At 41.2% G+C, this 22,248-nt stretch overlaps 2 protein-coding genes across 2 annotated transcripts; one reads left to right on the top strand and one right to left on the bottom strand.

The window, feature by feature from the left end:
• The first annotated feature begins 3,455 nt into the window (after positions 1-3,455).
• On the top strand, positions 3,456-8,963 carry IDI1 (isopentenyl-diphosphate delta isomerase 1). The gene is made up of 4 exons (XM_009816787.2): positions 3,456-3,609; positions 4,616-4,708; positions 5,748-5,878; positions 7,011-8,963. Exons 1-4 carry the CDS (start codon positions 3,468-3,470, stop codon positions 7,326-7,328), a joined length of 684 nt encoding a protein of 227 aa, XP_009815089.2. The 5' UTR covers positions 3,456-3,467; the 3' UTR covers positions 7,329-8,963.
• Positions 8,964-9,532: 569 nt separating this feature from the next.
• Positions 9,533-20,809, bottom strand: GTPBP4 (GTP binding protein 4). The gene is made up of 17 exons (XM_059818883.1): positions 20,754-20,809; positions 19,724-19,894; positions 18,360-18,463; positions 18,146-18,282; positions 17,430-17,530; positions 16,962-17,054; positions 16,249-16,440; positions 16,099-16,164; positions 15,271-15,360; positions 14,710-14,820; positions 14,384-14,461; positions 14,222-14,273; positions 13,552-13,652; positions 12,447-12,644; positions 11,501-11,566; positions 10,250-10,384; positions 9,533-9,733 (listed from the first exon to the last, which is right to left on the bottom strand). Exons 1-17 carry the CDS (start codon positions 20,799-20,801, stop codon positions 9,581-9,583), a joined length of 1,896 nt encoding a protein of 631 aa, XP_059674866.1. The 5' UTR covers positions 20,802-20,809; the 3' UTR covers positions 9,533-9,580.
• Positions 20,810-22,248: the final 1,439 nt, after the last annotated feature.

Raw genomic sequence — 22,248 nt, 5'->3', positions numbered from 1 at the left:
AAAAATGAGGATATTTTATTAACACAAATAGCTTGTTTGAATGTACACGGCAAGTCTGGAGGGGAGCGAGAGGAAGGATGATGCAGGTGACATAAAACACATGATCCTGAAAGTGTCTTTGGTTAAAGGCTTGGGAGGTCTCTCCCTTGTCCGTTTTGTGAGCAGGGTTTCTTTTGACACTCTTATCCTTTTTGGCTGCCTTTTTACCTCTCATCCACCAGAAATTGTCAGACATGGTACTCACAAACATCGCTTGAAGTGAAGTGCTTTGTTTGTCTGCCCAAGACAGGAACTACAGTTGTTTCTGACTGTCAGGTGCTAAAGTGCCTGTACAGAAGTTCTCAATAGTTATTACTAGGGGGGAAAAAAAAAAAAAATCTCTTTTCTTTTCCTCATAATCTATAGGGACACTTTTCTGGTATCCCTCCACTGTGTAGCCTGAACATCACTGTGTACATCTGCTCCTTGGTGTATGTCATACATCAGCTGTGCTCCATGTACAGACCCCATCTCTGGTTTTTAGGGTAGAAGTTTCTATTCCAACAGAGCTTCACCCTCAGGAGGGTTGGTTGTTAACTCTGTTGTCTTCATATGCGATGCTCGTTTGTATGTCCATCTCAGTAGTTAGAGTATTATTCATAGATTTGTGTAACTTGTATTTGGTTATATTAGGAGAATGATAGAAGAAAAATTGGATGGATTTTTTTGCATTTGGAACACTGAAACTAGCAAGTGATCAATATGGTAAAGGATGTTCTCAGTATTTCTACAAAGCTCAATCTCCAATTACCATGTTTTCATGCTAAACAGTGACTCAGAATAAAAAGTAATCTTTGTACATTTTAGTCCTTTCTGAGAGTGCATTATTATTAATGTTCTTGTGTTAATGAATATTACATTTGTAATGTATTAAGGAATACTACAATATTATATTCTTATGTTGTGCTTTCTATAGTTAGGGTATGCAGCAGCTGGCATATTCTTACCTTTTTTAATTTTTTTTTCTACTTTTGATGCTCTCTGCTGTTTTCAGGTGGCTTCCACACAAACCACCTCCTGCCCTTACTCTCCCTTCATCAAGGTCTGCACAGGGGAACCCCTGTAAGATACCGCCCTTGTAAGATATTAACTGTCAGTCTGAACATTTTGTTCTGCTAATGGTACCTCTCAAGGAAAGGCCATCTGTCCTGTTCACAGGAAAAAGCAAAACAAACCAGACTGAAATGCTAGAACGTGACCTGAGAGGCAATCAGAAAGTGATGCCTCCACAACAACATGTGAAACGTTATTTCTAGGCCTTTTATGGAATCTAACCATAAATCTAAATCTGCGGACAGGTGATAAAACCAGCAAAAGAAGTCTCGTTCAGAAGGTACTCAACTATGGTGGTATGAAGTTTCTATAGAGGCTGGTATTGAAGTTCCTCTGTCTTCAGACTGGATATCTGTATATCTAGAACTAGCCTATCTGAGCAGTTCATCTTGACATCTTGCCTGCGCTTGATTCCTGTCCAGAAACTGTGTGTTTCTTTCTCTGTCCCTTAACTTTATGAGTGAGGCAATTTCAGAGCTTGACTGACAGAGTAACTGTCTTCTACAAACTGTAGGTGTCAGTGAAGGAGGGGAGACAACTGGCCAGCATTCCCCACCTCTGAGAGTGCCACAGGCTGTGATCTGTATGGCACACACTTAACCTCTTAAATTCAAGTGATGCTCCTATGGAGCAAAGAAAAATGTCCAAGATTAAATGTGCTACAGAGACTGCCAAAAAGCCCTGCGACTCTACAGTCTCATGGTTATAGCATCGACCTGAAAGAATGCTCCCAGAACTGACCAGAAATTCAAATCCTGGAACCATTTACCACAAACACAGGCATATCTGTAGGAGCTGGCCCTTTGGTGCGGTCCTTCGGTTTTCATGGATAGGCGAAAAGACAAGCAGCAGCACTTAATATTAGAAATACTCAAACGTCCAGATTACTAGAAGACAAAGGCACCTCAACAAAGTCACAACAACAGCACATTTCAACGCAGTCTGCTCCCCAGATGAAGCCCTGGAGGCCGCTCTCCCGCACTGCCCTGCCTGGCCTATACCGCACCGATCAACCTCCAGCCTCGCCCTAGCCTGGCGAACCCGCCCTTCTGCCTTCGCCAGCTGCCACCGTGCGGCTGCGTTCACCGGTTCACCGCCACAAACGACGGGCCTTGGTGTCGCCTCAGCGGCGGTTGGCGACGGCAGGCGTCCCAGAACCGCGCCTCACCGCCCGAGCCCGAGCCCGAGCCCGAGCCCCTGCAGCCGGCCACCAGCTACCGCTTAGCGCACTGCCCACCCGCACAGCCCCACCCACCGCCCACTCTGCCGGAAATGGCTGCGCCCCGCTGGGCGGGGCCGCGGTCTCACCCGGCTTCCCCGCTCCCATTGGCTAGCTCGCCGTTATCCCCTCTCCGTATTGGTCAGAGCCTTCACATGGCTGTATTGTGGCTGGCTGCGCCCGACGCCTTTCCCTTCTGTCCCTCCTCCTGGGCAGCCTGCGCCGCAGTGGGGCGATCGGGCGATGCGATGACGTTGGTGTTTGGGGGCGCTGCCATTGGCGGCAGCCGGGTGACGGGCGATGTGGCGCGTGCTGCGCCGGGCCGTTACTGTGGGCCGCCGCGGAGCCACCGTCCCTCAGGGGCATTGCTGCCGCCGTGGCGTGTGGGGCTGCCGGCAGCAGCTCGCGTCCGCCGCCGGTCTGTGCGGGGGGGAGGCCTGGGCCGAGAGGTGAGGAAGGGGAACGGAGGGGCGACGGCCGCCCCCCGAAGGGGAAGGGGGCTGCTGGGGAGCGGGGGCTGCTGCTGAGGGAGCGGGTTCGGCGCGGAAGGGGGCTGCGGAGGGAGAGGGCGGTGGGAGCTGCCTGGAGCAGACCCACGGCGGGCAGAGGCAGCGGGGTAGGGGCCACGGAGACAGGGTTTGGGTGTTGTTTTGGAAGCGCCTTGGGCTGCCTGTCCCGGTCAGGGAACCCTTGTTACTGAGTTCTTACTGATGGGGGGAACAAAAAAATACACGTGCACGTGCTGCCGGGCATTGTAAGTGTAACCCAGCGTTAGTGGCAGAACGTGCGTAGGCTGTGGGGTTAGGCAAGGTGAAATTTGGAATTGGATTTATTATACTCCCAGCCCATCAAAATGTGACACTCAGCACGTCTGTCCTGCAGCAGCTGCTGCATGGAGTTTCAGAGAAGCACAAAAGACATCTTTTAAAGCACCCACACATCATACTGCAACATTTGGTATTGTGTGTAGGAAGCTTCAGAAATCCAAAAGCATGCAAAACCCAAAAAATGTAATTAGTGCACAATTTACACTGTGTCGGAAAACTTAGCCTTTTGATTATTTCTCCCACTCTGCCAAGAAAGAACCTTATAGATGTTGTTATTACTGAATGACTCTTCTTGTGTTTTTTTCAGGAGAACGTGTGCTACCATCACAATGCCTGAAGTAAACACAGATCACCTGGATGAGCAGCAGGTGCAGCTCTTGGCAGAGATGTGCATCCTTATCGATGAAAATGATAATAAGATTGGAGCGGATACCAAGAAAAACTGTCACTTGAATGAAAACATTGATAAAGGTACAGCTTGCTTACCTTCTAATTGAACCATTAAGTTCATTGAATATTTTCAGAAATACAGTGATGATTAAATTAAAGCCTTAATGTCAGGTGGGTGTTGATCAAACCAGAGCAAGTATTTCCCCACCCCCCCCTCCTCCCCCAGCATACAATATCTAATTTTAAAAATACTGCAGTGTGGACGAACACACAATTGGAGGCAGTAGCAAAGGAGAGAAATTGTGATTGTGGATATAAGCTGTATGTCTTGATAAATATTTTTGAATCACATTTTGATGATAAAATAGTATTAATTTTCTATTATAGATACCCGATTCTATGTAGCTTTTTCTAAAGAATGCCATTGCTTCTTTGCTGAGTTTTTTTCAAGAAGAGACTTTTAAGTAGTTCACACCGAGTTCTACTTCAAATACTGCTAATAGGAAGGGGGTTTTTTTGTTGTTGTCATTCTAATTGATTGTGGGTTTTATTTGGGGTTGATCAGATTCATGAATCTCTCACAGTAGTTTGTGACCTCCTTTTCCATACTCAGGGAAAGCATCTTCCCAAAGACTGAGGAATAACAAACTCAAAAGTTGCAGAAAACGGCAACTGCTCTGTTTTTGAGGAAGTTTGTACCTTTGCAATTCCTGAACCTTCTTGAAATTCCATACAATTTTTTAGGGGTTTTTGTCACCTCCTTTTGATTTATGGATGCTGAGCCCTCCTTAGAAGCTTGCTTAAATATGCATCTTCAGAATGGTGAACTGACCGAGTTTAGTAGAACTCTTCTGTTGCGTTGTTGTTCTTAGCACTTTTCTAATTTCATAATGTTTTGCATAAGCGGATGGAGAAACTTAAGTAGTAACTCTGATTTTTTTTATCAAATCCTTTCTTTTAATGTGTATGAGTTTTAATTGATTACCCAAAAATGAGGGCATTCTAAGCCTTTAAACTCTGTCTGCATGTGTTTTTTTTTCTCCTCTTAAATACCTCTCTGGGTTTGTTTTTTTTGTTTTTGTTTTAGGTTTACTGCACCGAGCTTTCAGTGTTTTCTTATTTAATACAGAAAATAAACTGTTGCTGCAGCAGAGGTCAAATGCAAAAATTACATTTCCAGGTTAGTACTGCAATATGTTGTACTTATAAAAATGCTTTATTTAAATCAATATTTTTAAAATGTGCCAGTCTAATTTTGCAGTGTAATTCATTCTGAGGTTTTAGAATTTACTTCTTTGGAGAGGAGATACTTCTAAGAGTTCGAGATGTGCTTATCTTGTGGATGAAGTAAGATAATGGGAACACTAGCTTACTGTTATACATACTCTTGGGACATGATTGTTCCCTGACTTGTTTGATTCTTTTTATGCAAGTGCAGAGTGTGCGTTGTTTACCTTCTCTGCTGCCAGACCTATTTAGTGCAGTTGAAGCAATTGCTTTGGTAGCTGTGGAGGGTGTTCTCATCCCACTGGTGAAGACACAGAGCCCTGCTGCTTGAAAGCAGTTGCACTGTGTTTCATTGAGCTCTGTGGCCTTTATCTGTCTATGTCTTAACAAATGCTTTTTTAACTATAGAAAAAGCGAGACTGTGTGGCCAAAGTATACAATGCATGATTTTTGAAGACTCCTGAACTATTACTATCGAAGGCAAATGGAGAGGCATAAAATAAGAAGTGGAATGAAAGAAGAATAGCTTACACAAGACGTGTTGGAAGAAGCATGAAGCTGTCTGTTTCAGAATTTTGCATGGAAAACAAATTCAAGTGTTTCTAACCCTCTTCAACTTGGGGAAGAAAGACCTTTTTTTCTTTCCAAGGGAATCTTGAGGGATTTTTTTTCCCTTGACCACTAACTAATCAAAATGCTCAAGTGCAGTTTGTAGGCAATCTGACTCTGTTGTAGGTGCTTTTGAGGTAGACTGTTATGGATAAAAGGTTGGCCAGAGTTATTCTACATTATGGATAAGTAATTTTTAATGTACTTGAAGCAGACAGTGTAGAGGGTCTGTTCTTTAAACACAAGCATAAACTGCTTATTTACTTCTACTTATTGTCAGCTGGTCTTGAAGCTCTGGGAGTATTTTGGTTTGGTGTTTTTTTGGGTTTTTTTGCAATGCTTTATACATGTCAAAAATGTCCTGATACAAACTTCTTGTGCAGATTGTTTTACCAACACTTGTTGCAGTCATCCTCTGAGCCATCCACTAGAACTGGAAGAAAATAATGCCATTGGTGTTCGGAGAGCAGCGCAGAGACGACTGAAAGCAGAGTTAGGAATTCCCATGGAGCAGGTAAAGGAAGGAAGGAAAAAGGGGAATTCTTGCCAATGTTTGACAATTTACAGACTAACTGCATCTGTCGGACAGGGTCAGCCTGAAACCTAAAAATGAATTTAACTTTGGAGATGTAGAGAACTTAGTGAATTTGAGACTTCATCTGTATTCCAGAGTTTCAAAAGCTGGTATCACTAAATCGTATTTTAGAATATTCCACTGCTCAAACTGAGTATAAGCCAAAGAGTAAATCGCACAGTAACGAAGGATTGTGTTGCTTCAGGTCTGCCTATGGGTGCCTGCATGTCCCTCCCTGCCCTGGGGGAAGGCAATGTGCCCTCCGTCCTCCAGGCAGATGGCACAGTGCTATGTGCGTTCTGTACAACTAGTGCTCCTGGAGGGCATCACTGTGAGCTGCTGCCAGCATCCATGTACAAGTCCCTCTGCGATCACAAGTTTCCTATGGGAAGTAGGGTGGCCTCGGCACTCCATGTTCCTTCCAGAGCAATCGCACAGCCCGTTTCTGGTACCTTCCTTTCTGGTGGCCATTTGGAAGTGCACAGAGAGCAGGGGGAAGCTGGCTGAATTGTGCTTGTGGTTGAAATCTCTTCCCATGTTTTGTAACTAATTACGTTTGTGTCATGGGGCATGGGAGAAGCAGTGTGCTACTGGGAAACACAATGGTTAGGTTGTCCCCGGAATTGGTTACCTGGTCTGCAACTCAGACAGATCCCTGGTAGATCAGGGTTACACGTGGTCTGTCAGTACACAGTTCTGGCCTGGGCTTTAAGTAGCTGTCAGGTCTTCTCCTTGTGAGGTAAGGGGCAGGTGCAAGTGTTTGTGTTCATCAGCGCTTCGGTAAGTGTGCATTAAGCTCTGGTAAACATTATTTAAAACTTACTTTATAGAAGAAATCCACTCAAAATTGCACGGTGAGTCTGACTAGAGAAATGCTGTGTAGTTAATGTCATCAAAGTACAATGAAAGTTTTTTTCGTAGTAGTTCTTTGTGAAGAAGTACATTGCAAGTGTACACTTGGGGGAAAAATAATTTTTAAGGAAGAGGGTAAATAGCTGATGATTCTTTTGTAATGCCTAGCAGTGCAATTATTCTGGTTTGGCACCGGTTCTGACAAGTGTTTTGGTTGTAGGTAACTCCAGAAGAAATCTCCTATCTGACACGAATTCACTACAAGGCCAAGTCTGATGGGATCTGGGGTGAACATGAGATAGACTACATCTTATTTGTACAGAAGGACGTAACACTGAATCCCGACCCTAATGAAATCCAAAGCCACTGCTATGTGACACAGAAAGAACTGAAACAGCTCTTGGACAAAGCCTCCAAGAATGAAGTTAAGATTACTCCGTGGTTTAAACTAATTGCAGAGACCTTTCTTTTTAAGTGGTGGGATAACTTATCGAGCTTGAACAAATTTGTTGATCATGAAAAAATACACAGAATGTAAATAGCTGGGGTACAAGGTGCTGAAGGCTAGCAGTGATGTGCTGTCTCATTAATATTATGGTAACTTGTGACTCTTGAGTGCAGAAAAGTCATCCACCTGGAGCATCTTTAACAAATAACTTTATTCAGAGATGGTTATAGCCAGTGTTTTTTCTTTGCTTTTCACCTCCTTTTCCCCCCAGCCCTCTTCCTCTTGGGCGAGTTAAGCTTAATCTCATGTAAAATGGGTAACAGTAACGTAAGAAACCCCTTGGGTTCATCCTTCTCCATTACCTCATGTGATATGAAAGATCCTCAGCCTGTGTGTGCCCAGTTGGCTCTTACTTCCTTGCCTAACTACCTAGGCTGTGAGGGAGTTTGGGCCCCTCCTATACAGCCCATTCGGTAGAGCTGGCACGTTCCCAACTTCACATGACTATGCCTTCTGAAATAGTGACTACAAAGGAATCCGAGTTCTGCATTGATGGTGAGAAGACTAGTTGCCTGAAGAAAAAAATAATTAATTCAAAGTAATCAGGACGATTTTAATTGCAGAAAGAAAATCTCTCCAGCTACTGTACTCTGTAATTAACCAAACACATAAAAGGTTAAGTGATTGGATTGTCTGTGTGGACTGAGTTTCACTTTGAAGTGCTGCATTATATATCATAGCTTTAAATAATAAACATTGGGGGGTTGGTTTGGTTGGTTTTTTTCCCCCCCACCATCCCTTTCTGGTTAGTTGATGACCAAGTACTGGACATCTCTTAAAAAAAAATTTACCACATGTAAATGGTACCAATCTAATCTAGGAAGTAGCCTGCCCTTGGAGAAGGGATATGCATTCACTTACTCTATCTTCCAGAAAACACAGGCAACTTGATACAAGCTTTTTTTCCTGCAACATCTACTGTAATAGTCATTCCTGGACCACTCAAGCCCCTTGAACTCAAAATTCAAGACTGACAATTTATGGGCTTATATCAGGTCATAATTTCAGTTAATCGGAAATTGTACTGTAGTGTAAGAGCTAATCCTTTTTGATCATGTAGTCAATTGCTAGTTACGAGTAAAATAGAAGGCTTTTCTTAATAAGACAAATAATCAAAGGTATCTCAGTTTGAATTAAAGTTTTTTGGGTTTGTTTGTTTGTTGGGGTTTTTTCCCAAAAAAAAGCTTAATTGTTGTTTCTTCTGTTAGCAGAATACTCAACCTAGATTTCTTAAGTTAACTTCTCCCAGAGGTGTCTTGATGAAATAGGATGTTGTTCATGCCACTTCTCCTTGCACATAAACCATGGCTGTAACTAGTCTGTGTCTGGTTTCAAGGTAAAGCTAAATTTTTCCAGTGGTTAAGATGGTTTCTCTTTCTCATCACAATTGTGACTGCAACCCTGAAGCTTCTATGTGCCCGCAGCTCTAGCAGGTTAACACCTAAAAGTTTTAGAGCGAAGTTGTTGTATGTTGACCTGAATTGATGTATTGTCTCGAAGCAAGTAAGTGGGTGAGGAAACAGTAATGCTATGTAACATCTCTCCTGAATTCAGTGCAATCAATCAGCCACATTACCTAAGTAATATATTAGAGTACTTTTCAAATACTTAAGATGCTTTTTAAGTAAGAGTCTCTTAAAGATAAGTTTCTGATTAAAATACCTAACCTAAAACCTTGGACTGTTGTTTTCTTTCCAGACTTTGAGCCACATGGAGAATAATCTCTGACATTATTACACTGTAAACATCAACATGCCTATTAAACATCACTGAAGCAGTACGATTGGGGGTAGCAGGGCATAAATTTATTTTAACAAAGCTCTGCTTCTCTAGTTCAAATGGCCAACTTGGAGCAAGAGCTGACAAAGCATATCCTGAAGTAGAAATAATTCAGCTTCTTTATAAGCTGAAAGCAAAGTTTTGCTAAACAGTTCTTCAAAATCCCTTAAAAGTTCTGACATTAAAGTTTTTCTTGACATTTAACTTCTCTGCAGCATTACCGTATATTTTTAATACCAAATTTATTACACTAAGTAGATGAGGGAAACAATATGGATTTACACATAATGCTCCAATATGCTAAAGTTGGCATCTGAACACTTCTTACCCTGTGGAATTTAAAAATAGTTTAAAAAAAAGTTTCCCTCTCTGAGCTTCAAGTATCTTAACCACTAACACAAACTATGTACTTTTTAAACACTCTGTATGACAAAAAAGGAAAACAGAACTAGAAATTAGTTTTCATAAACTTAGTTTTAATTAGTTTTAATTCAGAAGACTGCTTATCTCCTCTGTGTTTTACCAGATTTTCTCTTTCCAGCCAGCAAATGTTTTGGCTTCAAGTCAAATATGTGTCTGTCCGACTCTCCTTTCCTGCCCAGGCGATTCATTTTCTTTTGAGCTTTCTTTGCCATAGTCTTGACCTTCTTCACCATCTATTTAAAAACAAACAAACATGCAAAGTAACTTCCTCAGTAACTCGGGTAACTAGCTTTACCTTTAAAAACGCACTAAGCTAGATGATTTTAACACAGACATGAACAGCCAACACGTGCCACCATCTGCAACCGTGGAACAGTATCGCCGCAAGTGACACTAAGCCTCCTTAGCAAAACTCTTCTTTTCCAGTACACGAACAATACGATCGCGCTATCCCTGGAATTCCTAACTTACTAAAGGTGGAACTCCACAGCTTGTAGATCTCTTCATTCATACTTGCATTTAGAGACAAAAATTTAAAATGTACTTTCTTAGTCTGTATTACTACGTCTTGTTTCTAAGAATGAACTAGGCATTTCTGAAGTACAGAGAGTTCAAATGAACAGAAGATGGAGCTGCAAAGAGAAGAAAGAACAACTCTGGACAAACATAACCTGCCTAGTGTCGAGTTTCCCAGAAGCTGGTTTAAGAACCTGTTTTAATTGCTATAAAGGTAAGTAACTTTTACAAACCTTTTCATCACGAAGACCAGAAACATCCCGTGGTGTGCGAGAGGAGCTGCGACTGCGTGCCACAGATTTAGGGGTTTCAGACTCATCACGTTTACGTTTCCTTGTAACACTACGGGACCTTCTCACATAATGTGCCTGAAATTCAAAACAGCACTTTAATCATTAAAACCAGAAACAATCAGCTCAGACATGCTCCATTTCTAGTTAGAGTAATACGAAAAAACAGGAAGTGGACTGCTGTGATACATTGTTTTGGTTATTCCATAGTAACATAAAGACCGTGTCAACTTGGTCACTGCCTTTCTGTCCTACAGTAATATTCAAATTCCAGTGAATATTAGCATATTCTTTTCACAGTTATTAACTCATTATTATGAGTCGATTCATAAGTAATCGATAAAAAGACACAGACAATTAATGGATAGCAATACTGAAGCACTTTTGCAACAGCAAAAAAGCAATGAAGAAACCTACCCTGATTAGTGTCCTGTTTACAGGACGAAGCCCTAAAGAATTTCAGACATGAAGACTTAATACTTATGCTGTAGGATGGTTAAGTATTAAATTCCTCCTCACTGAGAATGCTCCTAAATCAACATGGCATGTCAGCTCTGAGAAGCATAAATGCTTGCTTCAGATGTGTTGTGTTGACATTCATTGTTTCCTGACTCCTTGTTTAATGAAAGAACTTGAGGTTCTCAAGATCTAGATAGCCATAATACTGCTTGATTTGCTGTACAGAATGGATTTTTTAATTTCTAATAAAATGAAATGTCTCCTGAAGGCAAATCTATGTTTGAAGTACTTCAGCTGCCTTACATCTAAAAGATGCCAGTTGCCCTCAAAAACTTCAATTACAACTCACAGAATTAATGAACTGTAAAAAGATAAGCCTGATCTGTCATTATTACCATTTTTGACATAGTAGCGTCTCATCCAACAAAGCAGACTTGAAAATTAACAAGTATGTTTTGCCAAACCCCATTCTTGAATCCCATGCAAATTCCAAGAGTTCTAATAGAAAACAGTGCGCATATATATATATGTGATTCTTTATAAATGTTTTGATCATGTCACTCAAAAATTCCAGTATCAACTGTCTCATCTGGATTTCCTACTTTCTCCTTAATAGATCCCACCTCTCTCTTGTGCCAACTGCAATACACATTTCAAATGTGTTCAAAGAAATTTAGCACGTAATGAAATTGATCTCTTTTAGATAAATATTGTGTTTAATTAGCAAAAACTTACATCATCTTTATTAGTCATGTCAAGTCCAAGATCAGTCATTTCTTTTTCTAGCACCTTCCGCTGGACCTGTAAAAAGACAGTTAAGAAAACATGTTTCTTTCAAAAAAGTATGGTTTTATCTTATTTTTTGTCTTAATGTACCACCATAAGCCCCTTATATTCACTATATCTTTATTCCTTTGGCACACCCCACAAGCAGATGATTAAAGTCGTAACTTCCCTTTTCATTTATTGCAACCTAATTCTCTTCACCCATAAATCCTTCTTCACAGGACTGCAATGTCCCAGCACTCCCTAAAGATCTTTCAAATAGTTTGCCTTTTTTGGGGGAAGGTGACAAAGAGAGATATTTCTGTCAGAAATGTTTCCTTCTCTCCCAAAAGGCACACACTTTAGAGAAGATAAGAAATTCTGGGTGCAAAATAAGCCAGATTCATTTTCTCAAAATGTCTAGTTACCAGTTTATTACTTTGCAATTGTCCTGGACTGGTCACAAGAGATTCTGACATTAGAAAGCGTGATACCAAGCTTCCAAAAAGAAACACACAATCTTTTCCAGCATAGGGAGGGCCCCATGACTGTGATTTTAAGTAATTATATAATTCTCCTAATTACTTGAATTTAAACAAACAACAACAAGAATAATATGTGATGCAGCAACCCAATTAAACGAGCTGAATTGTATTCTTCAAAACTTTTTCCACAAGCCATATGGAATTTTACAAAAGACTTACGTGCGTGACACAAAACAAAAAGGGCTATTTGGTTTGGCCTCCACAACAAAGTAGTGACCAGAACTCCTAGCAGCACAGAAGGAAGCAAGTCGCAAGTGAGAGGGCCACACATAAGAAAAAGTCATCAGTCCCACTACTCGATATTGTTATATGTTTTCATAAAGTTATTATACATCATCAAGATTTTACTACAGAATGCGTTCTACACTTGCCTTTTTAGCTGTTCTAGGCATCCTCGGTCCTCGAGTATCTTTTTCCTTTGACTGCAGGATTTTCAGTTTCTTCTTTTCTCGGATCTGTTGTGCCAACTGTCGGATTTCCATCATTTCTTCATCTTCGCTTTCTGGTTCACTGTCATATTCTCCAGCAGCTTCTCTCAGCTCTTCCTCTTTCTCTAATTCTTCAAGTTTCTTAGAGTTTGAAGAGATGAAATGAAAATCAAGATGCTCATCAAATCCTTGACTTACAATCCTCAACATAACGTTTTTGCATGGCCCAGGGCCATGATAGCATGCAGACCCTTCAAGGAAGGAACTACATTTACTTGATAACGACCCCTCCAGCCACACTTAATGCAGTTGGTGATACAGATTACTGGGAAACTATGGAGCACACTACTACACAGACTTACATGACCACGTCGCATTATAGTTTGGCTGTATTTGTATGACTGCCCGGAAGCTGCCCACTGTGTGAATGCAGACGTACTACACTGTGAACTGTGCTAGCTGTGCCCTTTCTGGAAACACACTCTAAAAAAACCCCTCTCTTTCTACATTTAGCATGAGTCTGGAACACCAGCAATTCCGATGAACCCAACTGCATAACTGGCAGGCTCCATAGTCTTCACTCACTACTTCTCCTTAACGACCAGCAAGAAGTAAGAATAGTGCTTATTAAATAAAAAAGTTATAAATTGAGAATTCAGTCCGCTTCCTTTAACATCATACTCCAGGAGACATAAATTTGATGTGTGAATTTCATATTACTAATAATATGTAAAGTTCGATAGCTACATTCCTTCTGGCTGTAGTCACAGAATGAAGAAATATAACTTCTGCAAATGTCATATTTTAAGACAGAAAAGATAAGGGCACCATCATTCTGACAAGGTAAATCAATTTTCCATTCTTCTAAAATTCTGTCCTTGATCATTCAGAAAACAGTATCTTCTCCCATGGCAAGTGCAGACAATGTAAAAGAACTTGTTCTCATGACATACTGTTTTTAATCTACAAATTTACACAGTAATTTACATTAAACAAATAAAGGGAAAAAGAGGCAAGAAAAGTACAAAAGGAGTAATGGAAGACTCACCCTCATTATATCCGGATCAATGTAGTCAAGTATATTATGACCTTCCCATATCTCTGGTATCTTATCATATTTTTCAGATGAATTCATTAAGTCCCAGTATTCTTAAAAATATAACAAAAGTTAGTAAAGAGACAAAAATAATTTCAAAGAATGTTCAATGACAGAAAACTACACTCAGATCACTATTAAAAAAAATAAAGTCATATCCCTAAGTGGCAAGAATTTTATAGCATCTCTGACATATTCACAAATACTTCTGATCCCCTTCCTGCTGCCAAATACTGTTAAATAATTACAAGATCCACTGCCAAGCCATAATAAGCAACAGATATCCAGCTGAAACAGAATACATGCAATCTCTCTCATACTGATACTTTCTTAACAAAGAGAGTATCAAGAATTAATGAGGTAGTACAATATAAATTGGAAGGGAAAAAACACTTGAATCATCAGACCAATCATTGTATGTCTGTGACTCTAAAATGGGAAACAACTGAGTGACATTACGAAACAAGGAACAGGCACTGAAAATCACCCGTTCTTGAATGGCAGCAAAGGATAGTATGCAACAAAATGGTGGCATTGGTACTTATTTGAAAGGAGTCAGGTTTAGGTATTCTCCCTTAAGACTGAAATAGCTTAGTAATACTGATTCTTATATAATACTTACTCTGAAGATCCAAAATATAATCATCTCCCATTTCAAGTTCAAGATCTCTCTCCTGGAAAGACACACATGGCTTTATATACCATTTAAAATTTTAAATCTATGGGCTAATATAGCAAATTTAAAATCCATCTGCTGATCTCCTAATTAAGAGATGCCACTTACCAATTTCCTCCTGGGTGTGTCTACTTCCATGCGTTTCTTACGTGCTACTGCTCCCTCAGGTATAAAAGGCAGCCGCTCCTGAAATAAAATTTTATAACTTTTTTTTAAATAACTTTTTTATAATGCTATAAATCACCATTGCAGAGTAATGTCTTTCTAAAGAATACAAAATCCCAAGCTGACTGTCCCACTAGCAAAGGCAGTTGTAGATAAAAAAATGTGCAAATTTCACCATATTAATCTGTTCACATGTTAAGATGAGGGAGTTCTTATCCTACTTCAGAAGTACTGGGAAATACACTAAAAAGTGTAAATATGTAGCCTACCTTGTTATCTCTTTTGGTTGGCATGGCCAAGTGTAATCTATTCAATACTTCATTCACTTTATTTCCTTTCATTTTAGTATCAACACGATGGACCAACAGTCTGTCACAGGCCTGAAAGTGCACATGGCAACATTAGGTAAGGAATGAAGCCCTCCTGATACAACAAATGACACAGCAGGCTTTCAATCCCAAATATCTAGCTTCACATCTCATCTTCTGTCTAATCTCTTATCTCTCTAGCTCTCAAGAAAGCATTGAATTTTTTTATATAAAAAGTATCATGCGAAGATGCATACGATCTTTTTTTTTTTTACCATGAGCTGACAATAACAGAAAGCAACAGGACTCAGAAAAAACTCACCAATTTTTTTTAAATTATGATTTGTATTAGACATAAATTTCCATGTGCACCCAAGTCCACTGAGGCTCAACAGGCTATAAAGGATAACATGCTTAAAGTTTATCACTATAATGCACAGTTTAACTGAGATTAAATTCATATAAATGAGGTAAAATGTTAGCTGTTCATTTGGAATGAAATAAGAGAGAAAAGAGTCCTACCTCTGTTTTAACTTGGATTACACCTTCTTCTGTTAGAGTACTTGTCTCTATTACAGAAAATCCTTCTGCTTCAAAAGTTTCAAATATTTTCTAAAATAGAAACATTATCCTGAAGAATGACATTCTGCCCATTTCTTAATATACCAATACATTAAGAACAGACATCTTAATCCAATATCAATACATGCAAATTGTTACTACTTTATTAGAATGTGTTTCTAAAAAGATGACAGAAGCTTTACAATTACAGTTCTATTTAAACTGTTTCTTCTTTTATAAGCAAATAACTACTTTCTAAAAGGCACATATAAATGACCCATAAGGAAAAAAAAGGAAAAAAAAAAAGAGTGAGAGAAACAAATTCTGTGTCCTTGAACTTGTAGATACAAAAGAATTAGCCCTGCGTATACACAGTGTGTTGCCTAGTGGGACCTTCTACTGCAACTGTTCAGCAGCACCTCTCAGTCTAGTGCTCATTGTCTTTGAACTCGTACTGAAATGATTATTGAACAAGGCTATTCAGTCTTACTTCCAACTACAGCAGTAATTGAAAGTTCTCACAGCGTCAGAGATTTCTGAAACTACTAAGACTTGCTTTCTGTTCGGCATTTATGCTATTCAGGCAAGGATATACATTAGACAGTACTTAAGAAAGATATGGGTCAAGACCTGGAAAGCCACTTTCCATTACACTGTTAAACAGTCAGATAAAGAAATGATCATGTAAAAGTTTTTGCCCAATACAAATGATATCTCTTCACGACACTTGCGCATAATATTTTTGTAAATGTCGGAAGACAGAGAGAGAGGTGGGAGAAGTAGCCTAACCTGACTCTCTTCAGGAAGTTCTGCAATCCTCTTCACATCACATTTGTTTGCAACAATTATAAGTGGCTATTAAAAAGAAAAAAAGAATCATAATTCAAGCTATCATGTTATAAAAACCTAGGGTTTATTAATAATGTAAACCAAACCTACCTTGTTAGCAAACAATGGCTTAATATTTCTGAAGAGCTCCACTTGCTCCTCCAGGCTATGCCCACACTGCTCAGACACATCCATCACATAAAGCACAGCAGCACGAAGATGTGCAAGCGCAGTTATAGCCTGCATCTCAATGGTGTTCCTATCCTCCAAAGGATGATCTAAAATACCAGGAGTATCTACTACCTAAAATTAACATAATTGAAGTAATGCATTATTACAGGATAACTGATACACTATTTTAGAACATGTGCTGGATTTCTCATCAATATTGTCTTTTTAAAGACAGCAGTATTTTTTCCTGTCAGTCATAAAGACGACTGTAAACTCAGCCAAATTGAGAATGTGAAAATGCAGTAATAGGAGAAGAATGAGGTTTCGGAATAACCAACACTTCAAGTATTGAACAAGGAGGAAAAGCCCTGCCCCAACCTGGCCCAGAATTTGACAGTGATAAAAAGTGAGTTGGCTTTAGTCAGTAATTCCACTTCCATTCTTCCCTCAAACTGAAAACATACCCATACACATACATTTTTAGAATAGTTTTTGACTACTGCCCTCATTTGGCACACTGTACCTTGCACAGCAGCTCTCAGACATAGCATGTCTCATCAAGACACGAAAATGCAACTCACATTGCAAAATGGCAAACCAGATTATAACCAGTTAAGTCTTCAAAGAAAATGCAAAATAGTAACAGTTCTTACCTGCCAACGCAGATACTTATAATCCATATGTCCCACAAAGAGAGATTTTGTAGTAAAGGCATAAGGCTGCACTTCTACATCTGCTCTTGTAACCTTAAAACAAGATTTATTCACACACATTTACTGAAAATTTCCTGAAGTTGCAAGCAGTATATCATAATTATAACACGCTTACTTCGCTACAGAAAAAGCTAAAAAAAGGTTATTCTGGCTTATCTGCAGAATTTCTCTATCAGAAAATACGTTAATGCGATACATGCTATTTTGGAAAATAGAATGATTTTTAAGAGTGAAATCTACTGTCATTTTCCATTTATCCCTCCAGGAATTTCATTCAACCTCTACTCACACACTTGAATTTGCTACCGCTCACATCAGACAGTGCCATAATGATCTGAAATTGTTTAAACGTTATCTTTTTAATTAAATGGTATCTCAGTATTACTTTTGAAAAAGACATTCACATACCTTATTTATAAAGCTAGATTTTCCAACATTCGGGTAGCCACACAACAGAAGAGTTCGTGTATTGGGATCAATAGTTGGCAAACGAGACAAATGTTGTCGCACTGAAATGTTAAGAAGATTTTAAAAAATATTTGCGATAATTTAAGTTTTACTGAAATGGAATAAAAATTCATATGCTGAATTGTTTATATACAAATTAGTAACTTTTATGACATTATAATTTGATCAATCATTTATGAAAAACGTATAATAGTTTGTAAACTCCACAATTATCTACATACAACAAAAAAAGAAACTTAATAAATATTTAAAAAATGAAGACCACTGTCTTTTAGCTAGAATGACCCCATCAAATCAGGCAACATAACCTGAAGCAATAATAAGCCTGAGGTAAGGAGGAATGTTTGGAAAATGTTTGGCACTATTTTCCAATTTTATGTTAGTGAAAATAACAATAAATAAAAGCATGGCTGTGACTTTTAAGCAAAGAAAAACGTTTTATAACTGTTAGCAATACCATAAAATTTGAAGACTTTTCAAAGAGAAAACTATTCAGTTAAAAAATAAATTCTAAGTATTTGGAGACTTCGAAACTATTTCTACGTTTCCTGTGTCTATATTCTGTATTAAACACATTCTTCTAACTGTAATTAAGTGTAAGAATAAATTTTACATCCAATTCACATGCCTTATTTTAGCGTATTTATAACACAAACCTTGCTCCAAATATTCCAAGCTTTGTTTCTGCCTTTTGATAATCGTGCACATTCGTCCCAGAGCAGCACGTTTCAGCTGTTTGCAGCGGTAAAGGGAATCCCCGTATTTCATCAGCCGCACATAGTCTTTAGCAACACTGTGAAGACAAGAAATAAGAATTTAGCCAACAATCAACCAGGCAGGTACAAAATTGAAGAAATTAATGTCCCTTACTTGTCAATCAGATTCTTGGCAATATTAATCTGTCCCAAAGCCAGCTTGTAGTGATCTTTGTCATAGAGAACATTCATCAAATCCGCATAGAAAGGATGAATATCCTGAAACAAAAGCATAAAATAAAATTAAGCCTAATATTTTCCTTCTTTAAGATGACTATTTCTTGGCAACTATGTAAGTTCATTTTTTTTTCTCCAGTACAGCAACACAAATTACAATACAAGCCAAACTGTTTTCATTACTATCTTTTGTAAGAAAAATAACCTGCTTGACCATTAAATGCATCCATCTTAATCACTTCGAATTTCTTCTGCAAATACACCCTGGACTCATTTGTACGAAGCTTCCATTTCATCTTTTGCTTAGTATACTACTTCATATTACAACTCTGAAAGCGTTTTTTTTTTTAAATAAGGAAACTGCAAGAAGCCTGCAGAAGTTCATAAATTCATACTATACCAGAAACACAGCACCAATATCAATTCCTCCCTTTTTCCAAGCGCTAGATTAAATTGTATGTAAGATGGGATAAGAAGGGTTTCTTCAATGCCCAAATAAATCCTTCAGTGTTCCAAGGAAGCAGCCTCTTTGGTTCAAATCTTTCAAACAAAGTATTTCATCTACTTACGTAGTTATTTGCAGGAATTTCATCATGTGATGATAAACAAAAATACAGAAGATATTTGTGGGAATTCTGCAGTAATACTCACTGGATATGAAAACATCAGCAAAAAATATGGTTGCAGGTCAACAATTTAAGCACGAGCAGAAAACTGCCTATAAAAAAGCCCCACTGGACAGGTGGATCCAGTTGCAGTTCTTGGGAAGTTAAGACTATGTGCGTCTTATCAGAGTGTGTTTCCAACGCTATCCTTTATGGGGCCAAGAACAATGTTTATGTTGTCCGAGTAACTTCTGAAGAACTGAACCTGAGAAGCAACGTGACATATCTGGGTATTTCTTACTTCCTGCAAATATTTTCTAGGGAAGACTAACCTGAAGCACAATTCACACACCCACACAAAGAAGAAATAAGCAAACACAACATACTTAAAAATCCCCACACTTTATCTTTGTTCAACAGCAACTTCTGGTAAGCTAAAACCTTGTAAAACCCACCCTTCAATGACCATCCATGGGCACAATTTAGACTTCCTTTCTTAGTCGGAGCATACTATTTTTGCAGAACAAGTTTGCCTACAATTACTCCCAGTACAATCAGCCAAAATTGTCTACACAGTAAATCACCAAGATGTTGCTCAGGCCAAAATAAACTCAAATAAAACCAATACGCTGTTGAAGAAGTATTCCGGATGCCACGAAAGCAAAGTTCCATTATGATCAAACGACAAGACACTTACATCTAATTTGGGGAAATCCGTTAAGATCTGAGTGAGTCTATCATGGTAATTTTGTTGAGTGTATTTGACTTTTCGCATGTAAAAATGTCGAATCCGATGGATTTGATAATGTTTATGAATGACAGTTGGAGTCTTCCGCTGTGTCTTTGACAATGTCAAATCTATGAAGTCCTGCAAGCAAGGAACCATTATCAATTATACAAACTGTCAAGCTCTTACAATGCCGTAAGTTTTATTTCGGTGGAGGAGCATGCAGACCAGTTAAGCGCATCCACGCCATACATGGTTTGCAACATACGTTTTACGACAGGACACCTGAAATATGGGTTCCCATCTCCGGGCAGTAACAAGCAGTTTGCACATTCCCTCTCTGTTTCTCATGTCAATCAGCTGAGGGTTGGCCTCCCGTCCACGTCTGCCACAGCAGCGGCTCGAGAGGCAACCCCGGCTCCACCGAAGCCCGAAGGCCGGGGGTGCCGGCAGGCCCGTCCCCTGCCGCCCGCCTCCGCCGCCCGCCCCGCCGCACCGAGCGGAGAAGCACAGCAGGCCCAAACCCCGCGAGGAGCTCCGCGCGCCGTACTTTTAACTACAGCTCCTTCGTTAGACTAGGGGGGAACTTGGTTTTGAACGAGCGCGCAGCGATGAGGCCAAGTACGACACGGGTTTGGAAAGCAGGAGGGATTTTTCTGGGGGCCACCCCGACACCCCCGCGGGGCTGAGAAGAGCAGCCCCAGGATCCCTCCTCAGGCGGCAGTGCCCCTCTCTGGCAGGACCCTCCGCTCCCCACCCCCCCACCCCCCCTTACCCAACATGGTACAGGCCGCCAGGCCCAGGAGCACTAACCCAGGGCGAGTCCACGGGTCCCGCGGGAAGGGGAGAAGGCGAAGGCCGAGGCCACGCCGGCAGCGTGGGGGAAGGGGGGGAGGGGTAGCGCTCTCCTCACGCGCGGGACGAGCCGCGGCCTCGCGGGAGGGGCTCACCCCGCGCTGAGGGACGCTGAGGAACGGGGAAGAGGAAGCGACGCCCGTACCTTGGCGGACGGCACCACCGTAATCTTCTTGAAGTTGTAGAGCGCCATGCCGGCCGCCCGAGCCGCGCCGCACGCCGCCGGAGGAGGGGGGGAGCTAGTCCCTCTCGCGAGAGCCCCGCGCTTCCGCCCCGGGGAGGCGGGGAGGCAGGGCCGGGCTGAGGGCGGCCGGGAGGGAGGGGCTCTGTGGCGCCCCGCGATCCCCGTGCGGGATCGAAGGCTGGGGAGACCCGGCCCCGGTCCCGCTCCGCTTGGGGCCTTCCCGGCCTGCGGAACTCGGGTGCTGCGCGGCCTCTGGCGGGACCCCGGAGTGGCGGGGCCGGTGGGGCCCGGGCGGGCCTCGGGGGGCCCTGCCGTGGGGAGCGACACACTGGATAAAGGTGGGGCCTTGCCAGAGAAAGACCTAACCGTGCGCAAGGGGTTCAAGCAATGGCCTGTCGCTATGATTTACAGCAGTCATGTTCTGTGCACTGTAGGACCATGAAGACAAAATATATCCTCACCCTGTTCGGTTATGTGGTGAAAGGCTAATTTCCATTAGTGCAAAGAAGCGGAGAACAAGGATGGGGAAAGAGACCCCAATAACCTGATCGGTGCTAAGCGTCCTCTGCCCTGGCTCTTCCCCAGACCATCACAGCAAGCCATCAGCTCTGTGGCCTAGAACTGCCACCCAGCAGACGGGTCAACAGGCACAGACTGGATCACCCTGCAGATTGTAGGGGTTACTGCCTGCAGGGGTCTGGGACTGCTTATGGGATGCTGGGAGGAGCATTTTGGGATTGTACAAGGCATATGGGATGTTTAGAGAACGGACCAAAGCTGGGAAAAGGGAGGGATTAAGGTGGCTAAGGAAGGAAAAAGTGTGGGGAAATGAAGAGAAAAGGGAATGAAAGTGGCCAGTAGCACATCAACAGGCTGGTCAGTATATTTGTCTGACTGTGGCTTGCACACCTAATCACCACAGTCTGTCTTGCCTTACTAAAAGCCATTTCTAACCATTCTCCTGGTGGAGGGGGCTGTCTATTCTGCACATGTGCGTATGGAGCCAAGTGTCTGCCACAGGAAAAGGGGCAAGGGTTCACAGTGGCCATGTGTCTGGGGTGCCAGGACGTGGAGGGACTGCAGTGCATGCATACTGTATGTCAGTGTAGGTATATATGCATACATATGTGTCTGTGTATGTATGCAGCTGGGAGACCAGGGGCCAGCTGCTAGATAATCTGAGTGTCAAGGGTCTGTGTGGCTGGCCATGTGCACAAGCATATCTGTACTGTGTGTGTGTGCCCACGCACTCAGTCCTCCTTCCAGCTGGGCCTAGGGCCATGAAGCTGCAGCAGCCTCGCCTCTGTCAGACTACTGGATTCCCCATCCCAAACACACACACTCTTACTTCCCTTCCCCCCCCCCCCTTTCTTTTTTTAATAGTAACTTTCAGTTACTTGCCTCATACTAAATTGTAAATCCTTTCAGATAAAGGCAAAGCCTGAGTGAATTCTGG

The sequence above is a fragment of the Gavia stellata genome, chromosome 6 (genome assembly GCF_030936135.1).
Source record: "Gavia stellata isolate bGavSte3 chromosome 6, bGavSte3.hap2, whole genome shotgun sequence".
Classification (NCBI taxonomy): Eukaryota; Metazoa; Chordata; class Aves; order Gaviiformes; family Gaviidae; genus Gavia; species Gavia stellata.
The sequence above is the reverse complement of the archived record's forward strand: the minus strand, read 5'-3'. Positions and strand labels throughout refer to the sequence as shown.

Coding starts and splice junctions, on each gene's coding strand:
- IDI1 (XM_009816787.2), top strand. CDS start 3,468: ATGCCTGAAGTAAACACAGATCACCTGGATGAGCAGCAGGTGCAGCTC. Junction 3,610..4,615: donor GAATGAAAACATTGATAAAG/GTACAGCTTGCT, acceptor TTTTTGTTTTAG/GTTTACTGCACCGAGCTTTC. Junction 4,709..5,747: donor TGCAAAAATTACATTTCCAG/GTTAGTACTGCA, acceptor CTTCTTGTGCAG/ATTGTTTTACCAACACTTGT.
- GTPBP4 (XM_059818883.1), bottom strand. CDS start 20,801: ATGGCGCTCTACAACTTCAAGAAGATTACGGTGGTGCCGTCCGCCAAG. Junction 17,055..17,429: donor AATCTAGCTTTATAAATAAG/GTATGTGAATGT, acceptor TCTTGTTTTAAG/GTTACAAGAGCAGATGTAGA. Junction 14,821..15,270: donor TAATCCAAGTTAAAACAGAG/GTAGGACTCTTT, acceptor GTGCACTTTCAG/GCCTGTGACAGACTGTTGGT.